We start from the raw sequence: 11861 nt of genomic DNA on the forward strand, positions 1-11861 counted from the left end.
CCAAGGATCTTTTCGTGCTACTCAAACAAACTACTGTTTCATATCAGTAACCTGGTGGTTATTTGATTAAAATTTGTGGTGTCTGGAGAACTAAGGGTTCTTAATATCCAGAAGTGTAAAGTGATCACTAAGAGTTCCAATACAGGCAGTGTGATAAGTCCTGGTTGGATCGGGCTGTTACAAACATTTTGTAAAGTCAAAGTCTTTTAGTGGAATCCTTCCTAACAAAGGAAGAAGGGGTGACGTAGGAGTATTCAAACTCCGAACATCCATAAAATCCGGTGTCATCTATTTCTTGCATGCTTAAATATTTCTCAGTCACTTATTGTTGTTGAGGGTGTCACTAATTTTATTGGTCATTGAAAACTCTGAACTGTTTTCCGCACAACCAGTAGTTCAAGTTTTCAACCGTTTGAGAAAATATTTTTCGACCGCCTAAAAACGGTTGATAGCAAAAATTCAAAAACAATAAAATTTGAAAGAGTTCATTCACCCTCCCCCCCCTTCTAAACTCTTTCCCGATCCTAACAAGTGGTATCAGAGCAGGGTTTTCTCTAAACATTGACATCATTCAAATAATCATGGCATCTTTCAACAAAATTCCTATGTTCTCAAAGGAAGACTATGATGATTGGAAAATTCGCATGCAGGCACATCTAGCAGCACATGATGACGATATGTGGTTTGTAATTACCGATGGACCAATGAAGATCATGAAAGTAAACACAGCTGTTGGTACAACCGAAGGTGCTCCTCAAATGATAGAGAAACATAGATCTGAATGGACAGCGGAGGATAAAAAGAAAGCAAACCTGGACAACGTTGCAAAAGATATTCTCTATAAGACTCTGGATAAGAACATGTTCGCCAAAATCAAGACATGTACCACTGCAAAGGAGATATGGGAAAAACTTACTCAACTGTGCGAAGGCAATGATCAGACCAAAGAAAACAAACTGACCGTGGCTATCCAAAAATTTGATAATGCAAAGATGAAGCCAGGAGAAACTCTTGCAGAATTTGATGAGCGGTTTAGCAGCATTATCATCGAGCTCATCTCACTTGGAAAAGAGTACTCCAACAGAGAAATCGCTTTGAAGGTCATGCGAGCTCTCCCAGAGAATGGGATGTGAAGACCATAGCAATGCGCGAATCGAAAGATCTGAACAAACTGGAACTCCATGATCTATTTGCTGATCTTAAAGCATATGAATTTGAGCTTGGAATACAAACTGAACAAGAGCCATCCGCAACTCAACAAACAAAGGCTTTGGCAGCTGCTACAGTGACTCTTCCGGTCGAAGAGTCCACAAGTAAGAAATCGGCTGAGCAACTAAGCAATGAAGCCATGTCTCTTTTTGTTAAGAAATTCAGCAAATTCATGCGCAAAAATCAATCTCAAATGAATAAACCTCACTTTAAAAAGGACCATACTGAGGATGGTCAAGGTTGTTTTAACTGTGGAAAGAAGGGACACTTTATTGCAGAATGTAACAGGCCAAAGAAGGATGAAAAGAAACAGGAGAATAGAAGACGGTTCAAAGACAACAAGAAATTCGTCAAGAAAAAGAATCAGCGAGTTCTGATTGCAGAAGAAGACAAAGGCAAATGGGCTGAAACCGAGTCAGAAAAATCCTCTTCTGAGGCATCTTCAAGTGAAAGCGAAGACAGACAGTCGAGTGTCTCATGGCCAAGGAAGATCAAGAATCCACAGATGAAATGGTATTTGACTTTAACTCTGAAGAATTTACACGAGAAGATCTTGTTATAGCACTACACGACATGATAAATGAGTTCAAAGGACTATCTATGAAATTCAATGAAGCTGTAGCAGAAAAACTAGACTTAAAAAACAAGTCAACTCTCTCTAACTGTTCGCAGCACAAAGAGGTTGAAAGTTTGAAAGTTAAGTTAAGTCTGCTAGCGGCTGAGAATGATGATTTACGAAGATTGTTCCATGCTACACTAAACGAAAACAAAAGGTTAATGAATACCATCAATATTTGGAACAAGTCCTCTGCTTCTCTTAATAGGATGCATGAGATGCAGAAACCAGCCGGAGACAGAACTGGGCTGGGTTACAACATCAATGATTGCAGCACCTCAGAAGCTTCAACTCAACCGTTACTAGAGAAAGACAGTTTAAGATCAATTAAATTTGTCAGATCTAGCTCGGTAAATGAACATGGTAAGCCTGAAGACTAAGGCATTCAAAATATGAATCTGAAGAATAATGGGAGGCGACATGGTTTGGGTTATGTTCAGAGTGATAAATCCAAACAATATTGGCGCAAACCCAGGCCAAACTCAACCGGTTACGATGGCTCAACTGGATATCACTCAAGAACCAGACCTAACAATTACTACAATTGCCGACCAGTTCAAAAGATGTATAGATTGAATGACAGTAACCAAAGGCCCGAACAACATATATTGCATTCACCACCAGATTATTTATCCAATCATGGTTACCCTGGAATACATCACAAAAAATCTGCAAGGATAATTCAAGTGTGGATTCCTAAGGGTCTAATTAATTCAGGACCCAAATAAAAAGGGTACCAATTTCTTATCTAGAAATTTCAGGAACTAAAGAAGAAAAACTTGGAAAAATCAACATGGTTTTTAGACAGCGGATGTTCAAGAAATATGACAGGAAACAAAAATCTCTTGTCAGAAGTTGTGAATTTCAAGGGGCCAACAATCACTTTCGGTGACAACGCTAAAGGTAAAGCCATGGGTAAGGGTAAGATTATTCATGGCAAAATCATCATTAAAGATGTTCTCTTGGTAGAAAATTTATGTTATAACCTGATCAGTATAAGTCAACTGTGTGACAATGGGTATACGGTTGAATTTCATAAAGACAAATGCATGGTTAAAACTAATGCAGGCACCATTGTGCTGACTGGTTATCGAAGTCAAAATACCTATAGAGTAGAATGGAATGATGAATGTTTAAATGCATCTACTTGCTTCATTGCTCTAAATGGTAATAAAAATTGGCTATGTCATAAAAGGCTCAATCATCTAAATTTCAAATCCATTGCTACTATTAGTAAGTTTAAACTAGTATCTGGACTGCCTAATGTTGACTTTGCCAAAGATAAAGTATGCAATGCTTGTCAGCTAGGAAAACAAATTCGATCAACTTTCAAAAGCAAGGGAAGAAACTCTTCAGCAAGATGTTTGGAACTCCTTCATATGGACCTGTTTGGACCTATTCCGGTGATGAGCTTAGGGAGAAAGAAATACACTCTTGTAGTTATTGACGACTTCTCTAGATTCACATGGGTATTATTCTAAGCTCCAAAGATCAAACTGCCGATCAACTAATTAAGCTGCTCAAGAGGCTTCAAAATGAGAAAAGGGAAGAAATTGACAGAATCATGAGTGACAGAGGAACTGAATTTCTGAACAAATACCTGTCATCCTACCTTGAAGATCATGGCATTAAACACGAGTTATCAGCTGCAAGATCGCCACAACAAAATGGAGTAGCAGAAAGAAGGAACCGCACACTGAAGGAAGCAGCTAGAACCATGCTGGCTGAATCTGGTATCTCACAATGATTTTGGGCTGAAGCCATCAACACAGCTTGTTACACTCAGAATCCGTCTATGATTAATAAAAATCATGAAAAGACTCCATATGAAGTATGGACCGGCAAATTGCCAGAAGTGGGGTACTTTCGCATATTTGGCTGTAAGTATTTTATTCATATAAATGGCAAAATGCATCTCACTGCATTTGATGTAAAGGCTGAAAATGGCATCTTTCTGGGATACTCAGCAGTGAGTAAAGCATACAGAGTGTATAATCAAAAAACTCTCACTGTCGAAGAATCCATACATGTTGTGTTCGATGAATCATCTATATGTCATGACAATAGCAACAGTAGCATGCATGATCTGATAAATAATTTTGAAGCTGCTAACCTTGAAGCTAGCAATGATGATGATGAGATAGACCTAAGAAGAACAGGTGAAACCATCTCCAAAGAAAACCCAACCGGTCAAGAACAAAATCAGCAGACAAATGAACCAAAAAACAATTATCAACCGCAGAACATACAAATAGAAGAAGAGGCACCAGCACAAGAAAATGACATCAATCAACCAACCGAGCCAAATCCATATGGACCTTGTCTCCGGTGGAACAAGGATCATCCACTCGAGCTGGTCATTGGTAACCCTACTGCTCCTCTTAGAACTAGAAATCAGATGATAAATGAATTTATGCAGGCTGCTTTCGTTTCTCAAATAGAACCCAATAAAATTGATGATGCCTTGCTAGACACAAACTGGATAGAGGCTATGCAAGAAGAACTTAATCAGTTTGAAAGGAACAGAGTATGGCACTTAGTATCTCGACCTAATGATGCTCACATAATTGGAACTAGATGGGTTTACAGAAACAAAATGAATGAAAGTGGTTTAATCATCAGAAATAAGGCTCGTCTAGTGGCTCAGGGATATAGACAGGAGGAAGGAATAGACTTTGATGAATCCTTTGCCCCTGTTGCCAGATTAGAAGCTATTAGAATATTTCTAGCTTTTGCAGCATTTAAGGACTTCAAAGTATATCAAATGGATGTTCAATCTGTCTTTCTGAATGGTTTATTAAATGAGGAAGTTTATGTAGAACAACCACCCGGTTTCGTTAATCATGCCTTTCCTGATCACGTTTACAAACTGGATAAAGCTCTATACGGACTCAAGCAAGCTCCAAGAGCATGGTATGACACACTAACCAAATTTCTGCTCGAGCATGGATTCTCTATTGGTACAATTGATAAAACTCTATTTAAATTCTCCAGAAATGATCATTCACTTTTTGTTCAAATTTATGTGGACGATATTATTTTTGGATCAACTAATCCTAAGTTATGTGAAAGATTTTCTAAGATGATGCAGGAACAATTTGAAATGAGTATGATGGGCGAATTAAACTATTTTTTAGGGCTGCAAGTCAAGCAGTCTGAAAACGGTATCTTCATTAATCAAGCCAAATATACACGAGATATGATAAATAAATTTGGCATGGAAAATTGCTCTCAAGCCAGCACTCCAATGAGTTCATCAATCAAATTAGATAAAGATGAAAGGGGAATTCCGGTGGATGAAAAAATGTACAGAGGACTAATTGGGTCCTTACTATACTTAACCGCGAGTCGACCTGATATTATGTTTGTCGTATGTTTATGTGCACGGTTTCAAGCTAAACCCATGCAATCTCATTTTACTGCATCTAAACGCATACTCAAATACTTGAAAGGAACTGCCAATGTGGGTCTTTGGTATCCCAAAGATTCAAGTTTTAATCTTGTTGGTTACTCAGATGCAGATTATGCTGGATGCAAAATCGATCGAAAAAGCACAAGTGGTTCATGCCAATTCTTGTGTGAAAGACTTATTTCATGGGCCGGCAAGAAACAAACGTCAATCGCTACATCACCCGATGAAGCAGAATACTTAGCAGCCGGAAGGTGTTGTGCTCAGATGCTATGGATACAGCAACAGTTAAAATACTATGGAATCCAAGCTGCTGAATCTCCCATATTCTGCGACAACACAAGCGCTATAGCCATAACATACAACCCTGTCATGCACTCTCGGACAAAGCATATCGATATCAGACACCATTTCATCCGAGAACATGTCATGAAGAAAGAAATACGGCTTGAATATGTTCATACTGATCAACAAACAGCCGATATTTTCACAAAACCACTACCCGAGGCTAAATTCTCTTATTTTCGTAATATGCTTGGTTTGATTGACTTATCATGATATGATTATTTCCTGTGTATGCTCAGTTTAATTTTGCAGGAAATAAAAGTAAAAGGAAAGAAACAGTCAGTAATATAAAATAAAACTATCTTATTATAAGTAGCGGGGGCAGTACATCATTAGAGGCGGGGGGCAGTACATCAACAGAGGCGGAGGCGTACACTCTTAATCTCCCTATCTACGTACAACCTCCAGGATGCAAACTAGCTGCTCAGCCCTCCGATGGAAATACGTGAAAACTCCTCTGAGATGGCTATCCTTCTCAGAGCACTCCTCTCCTTGAACAGCATGAGAAGATAAACGCTATCATCAGAAAAGACGCCAACATTATCAGCCACGCGAAGACGTCGCCGATATCTTCCCAGTGCCGCCATCTCTCTGGAGGAAGCAGCCAGCCCGCCCTCAAAGATGAACAGGAGTCTTTGGATTTTCATCCACATGGCCAGCGTTTTCTTCATCACTCGATCCTCAATAGCTCTTTTACGAGAAGCCACCACAGAATTCATGAATTCTTTGGCTAAGTCCGGGCTGTTATCTCTCTCCATCTCTCTTATTTGATTTTATTGCTAACATCGTTGCTTGTATTTATAGATAAAAATCAAGCGCCAAAAGTCTATGTCATCATGACTGCGGTGGGAAATGTGAAGCGTTCTATAATAAGCAACCGACGGTTCATTGTCATTCATGCACGTATTTAGGGGGAACAATGGTTAAGAATAATTATTATCTTCTTTAACCGGTCCCTACCTAATCACATCAATGATCCGGTTCAAATTCTGTGGACATAATACATCCACGTCATTTTCGTAAAAAGTACTCAAACTCTTCGACTGCTTCTGTGTGAAGTGACGTTTTTCTCCTTCAAATTTAAAAATACTCATTTTACCGCCGTCCAAATTTTCAAATATTTTAGAAAAATCCTCCACTAATAGTCCTCCACATGGACTAACTAGTGCATTCTTGAACCGGACATACATACCTTTATTCACATCATCGTTCTCACTGTGTTATCTCATCTAAGCTCACTCTGCAGGAACAAGCAAACAAAATTCTTTGCAAATTCAAAACAAATGGCTGCCTCTATTGCACAGAATACACTAGCCATCAACTTCCCATCCATCTTTTCGATGCCCAACAAGTCTATGAAGGCTATGTTCCGCTCACTCGAAGAATCTGGGCTTCGAACATTTCTGGGCTGCAGCTACAACTACTCCGATACATTACTGAAAGAATTCTTTGATTCTGCTCGCATGAAGAACGGAGAAATTCTTTGTTCTGTTCAAAACAAAAACTTCATCTTCACCCAGAAATTGTTTGCTGAATTGTTTAGCTTACCAACGGCTGGCATCACTGACTTCTCTACACTGCCAGATGGCAATGCTGATATTTGGCGAAGAAACTTCTCACTCACTGATTCTCCTATCTCTCAACCAACATGCCAGAAGCGAGATTTAAAGATCGAATTTCGATTGTTGGCTGATATTGTGGCAAAAAGAATTCTTGCCAAAGCCGGTGCATATGGAGAAATTCCTTGTTATGGCCACCATCTCCTCCAATCTAGGGATCAACTGGTCTAATATTCTTTTCAAAATACTGGTAGCCATGATTAAGAAAGACAATCAATCTCACGGCTTCGCGGTTCAAATATGCCACATGTTGATCAAAGCAGGAGTCCAACCGGTTGACATGATTGAGGTTGGAAAAACCAAACTGTTTTCTTGGGTATCGGTTGACAAATTCATTCAGAAAAACAAGACGACAAATGAAGAATACGTCCCTGTCAAAACAGAAACTGGTGTTGAGTTTGTGAAACAAAAGAAACAGAGTGTCTCTACTCCCAAAGAAGCCAAAAGAAAACTGGTTTTACAAACAAGCTCTGATGATGAGTCCAAAGATGATGTTCCAGTTGCTCAGGTTTTCAAGAAAAGGAGAACCGTACAACCAACAAAGATTAAGCTGGTCAAGCATATCTCTGCACCGCTCATCCCTGCCCCTATCCCTGCAGTATCTGTCACCAAGTTGAAAGGAATTCAAATCACAGAAACAGATATCCAATCCTCCTATTCAGGAGTTCCTATTATTCTCTCCTCCGATAAGGGCAAACAGGCAATGATTGATAATCCACCACAAAACAATGCAGTTCATACAGCCATCATCCTCACAAGTCAGCGGGTCAATGAGGCTGTTCAGACAAAAATAAAGATGTTTTATAAATGTGTTCAATATCACACTGCTGTCACTTTTGATTCGCTCCTCCAAACCGGGAAGATACAAGCAGCTGCCAAGCTTGAACGGTCCATTTTGGAATGGGCCGAAACGACAGACATTCAAACCGCTCTTCAAAGATGCGACTTTCTAGAGATTCAAATGAAAGAAAGCACTCTTCGAATCATTATACAGTTGAAAAGGAAAAACTTTGATTCTACATGTCCTACAGCCAATGATGATTCTGCAGTCATATCTCAACTTGAAATGGACGCCCAAGGTGCTCAACTTACAGAAATTATGGAATTTCTTGTTCATGGTGATGTCAAAAAAGGGGAAAGAAAGCAGGAAAAGAAAATTCAGGAAGAATTAGCAGTCCTGAAGAAAAAGGAAGACAAGGCTAAAGCCAGGGAACAGAGTTCAGGACTTAAGAAATAGTAGTATAATACAATTTCTGGCTCCTTGGTTTTTAGTAATACAATTTCTGGTTCCTTGGTTTTTCACTCTGATAAAGAAACTTACGGCTCAGTTTTGTCATCACCAAAAAGGGGGAAATTGTTAAGAAATGAAAATAGCGTTTCAAGAATTTTGGTGTATGACAAATCAAAATCAACCGCAGCTGGAATCCTAATAAGCTCAACCGGCAAAAACCTAGAGGTTTCTCAACCGTTGATTTTCAACTGCTGATTCTTCAGATTACGGCAAAAGTGAACCGGTTCATTTAAGAGAATCACTTATTGCTAAAAGACATTCTCTGACCGGTTGAATGCATTCAAACTTCTTGAAGTCAACGGTTACACATCAATTCCAAGAATGATATGCATTTAAATCTCTATCCCAGAAAGGAAGCTCAGAGATAGACTTCGCATTCTGATGCTAAAAGAACAGTTGCCTTAAGAGGAAATCCTCAAGGAAAGAGCTTCAGATTTATGATGAGCAAAAGGAAGATTAAATGCGAACATTTATTGCTCATAAAGATGAAAGCGACTCATCTGATTCAGAAGCTCAGGTTTACGTTAGCTGTCCTTTCCGACCGTTAAGTCATTCGGCTATATCAACAGAGAGGGATGCAAGCTAAACGTGGGAAGCGATAAAAAGATTATTGAGCTTGCCTTCAAAAGAAATCTGAGAGCGCAATCACAGTCAATATTCATCTTCGCTCTCTCTGCACGCAGTTCAACAAAAACATACTTGATCATCCAAGGATCTTTTCGTGCTACTCAAACAAACTACTGTTTCAAATCAGTAACCTGGTGGTTATTTGATTAAAATTTGTGGTGTTTGGAGAACTAAGGGTTCTTAATATCCAGAAGTGTAAAGTGATCACTAAGAGTTCCAATACAGGCAGTGTGATAAGTCCTGGTTGGATCGGGCTGTTACAAACATTTTGTAAAGTCAAAGTCTTTTAGTGGAATCCTTCCTAACAAAGGAAGAAGGGGTGACGTAGGAGTATTCAAACTCCGAACATCCATAAAATCCGGTGTCATCTATTTCTTGCATGCTTAAATATTTCTCAGTCACTTATTGTTGTTGAGGGTGTCACTAATTTTATTGGTCATTGAAAACTCTGAACTGTTTTCCGCACAACCAGTAGTTCAAGTTTTCAACCGTTTGAGAAAATATTTTTCGACCGCCTAAAAACGGTTGATAGCAAAAATTCAAAAACAATAAAATTTGAAAGAGTTCATTCACCCCCCCTCTAAACTCTTTCTCGATCCTAACACCATGGGCTTTGTAATTGTTACAAGCCTAATTAAAAAACATGCAAGGGAGGTGAAGGTTGGAGGCAACTTTTTCATTAAACAATGCATGGCATGCTCATGCACTTTATCATTTTTTCAAGCACCAAGAAAATTCCTCCTCCCTTCTCTCCTCATGTTTTTGGCCGAAATTTGAGTCCAAAATTCTCCTCCATTTTTGCTTAATCAATTGTTGATGAAAGCACAAAACTTTTCAAAGAAAAATGCCTTACATTTTCTAGTGCAAGTGTAAGGTGGATTTAGCTTGTTGGTGGTGGACCTAATTTGAAGGAAGGAGTCCAAGAGCAAGGAAAGCTTGTAGAGGGTCAATCATTCAAGAGCTAAGGTGTTTCACATCTTAGTTGGAGTCATCATCAATCTTAAGAGATTGATAGTTATATTTCTTAAACATTCTATGTATGACATATTTGTTTTTGTTATTTGCTACACATATTGTGAGGTGATCGGTTTTGTTTTTTTTGTTGAAAAATAATTTTTCAAAACTTCCGTTGCGCAATCGGGCACCGTAACCGATCCCCTTTCAGATACATACCAATGTGTCATGGTGTTGCTCTATCTAAAGCTATGTGTCCCAAAACTGATGAATAGATAGAGATGATGACACGTATTACATATGCGTCAGTCATTGGTAGTATCATGTATGGTATGATATCAACACGCCCTTATGTTGCTTACGATCTGAGTGTTACAAGCAGATATCAGGCGAACCCTAGTCCAATGCATTGGAAGGCCGTGAAAGATGTTCTTAAGTACTTGAGGAGGACTAAGAACTTGTTCATGGTCTATGGGGATGGAGAATTGAAATTGGAAGGCTACACTGATTCTAGCTTCCAACGTGACGTAGATGATTTGAAATCGACTTCTGGTTTTGGTTTCATGCTTAATGGTGCAGTTGTCTCTTAGAAAAGTTCCAAGCAAGACACCGTTGCGGATTCCACCACTGAATCAGAATACATTGCTGCATCTGCAATAGCCAAAGAGACAGTTTGGATGAGGAATTTTGTCCAAGAGTTGGGTGTTATTCCTAATGGAGTTGATCCAGTCCCGGTGTACTACAACAACACTGGTGCCGTTGCGCAAGCAAAGGAACCAAGGTCTCATCAATAATCCAAACATATACTGAGGAAGTTCCACATCATCCGGGAGATTGTGGGAAGAGGAGATATATCAGTCGAATGAGTCCTCTCTGCAGACAATGTTGCTCATCCACTTACAAAGCCCTTGCCAGGATCATTGTTTGAGAAGCATCGCGAAACAATGTGATTAAAGTTATGGGTAGTTTGCTCTAGGGCAAGTGGGAGATTGTTAGAGTAGATGCCCTACAAGCCAACGGTTGGCTAGGGAATTTATTGACTCAAGTTTAATAAACAATATTTATTTTAATATAATTAACTTTTTATGGTCTTGTTATACTTTATCTGTATACACATGCAATCAGCATAGATAAAGTCCTTGATTATACTTTAATACAAATGAATCGTAATTCGATGTTGAAACTCATTTGTAAACGTTGTATCATCTAAATTCGTTCCTAGTCGATTCAGCTGCCTAAAACATAGAAAAAGGTTGCTTGAGCTCAATACTAGCATCTGTGATGTTGTGTATAGAGTTTCTTGGTAAGGGCATAGAGATGTCCAAACATGCAGATGGGTAGCCATATGATGATTATGCCAAACTATTGCTCATCGGACTTTCCAAGTAGTTATCATTCATAAAGAGGATAAGTCCGTGGTTATGATTGTACACCATTAGTCCTTACAACCCGGGACAACACTGAGGCTCTATATGCTAAGGCTGTGCTTTGACACATTTACCGACTCCAGGAGAGTCATCAGGTGGCGAAATTGGGTACAATTGTGACACATGTAGGATCCAGTGCATTGTAGTCGGGAATTCACCGCTCACCTACATGTGTGAATATCCTATGTGATCTGATTAAATAATAGTGCATGGAATCTCTGGCCAGAGTATGAGATGTACGTTAGAGAAGAAGTTCTCTAATTGTACATGTGATGCCGCTATTTATTCTCAAAGTTGTGTCACATGGTTATCGAATTATTATGCATTCCTCGATGAACCAATGGTTGCAGATTCGATCGGGATA

The 11861-nt window shown here is 39.1% G+C and overlaps 1 protein-coding gene across 1 annotated transcript; it reads left to right on the plus strand.

The window, feature by feature from the left end:
- Nucleotides 1–581: 581 nt before the first annotated feature.
- LOC142525915 (uncharacterized) lies at nucleotides 582–1133 on the plus strand. Its single transcript, XM_075630199.1, has one exon. The coding sequence runs from the start codon at nucleotides 582–584 to the stop codon at nucleotides 1131–1133; it is 552 nt and encodes a 183-aa protein (XP_075486314.1).
- Nucleotides 1134–11861: the final 10728 nt, after the last annotated feature.

The sequence above is a fragment of the Primulina tabacum genome, chromosome 15 (genome assembly GCF_025594145.1).
Source record: "Primulina tabacum isolate GXHZ01 chromosome 15, ASM2559414v2, whole genome shotgun sequence".
Lineage (NCBI taxonomy): Eukaryota > Viridiplantae > Streptophyta > Magnoliopsida > Lamiales > Gesneriaceae > Primulina > Primulina tabacum.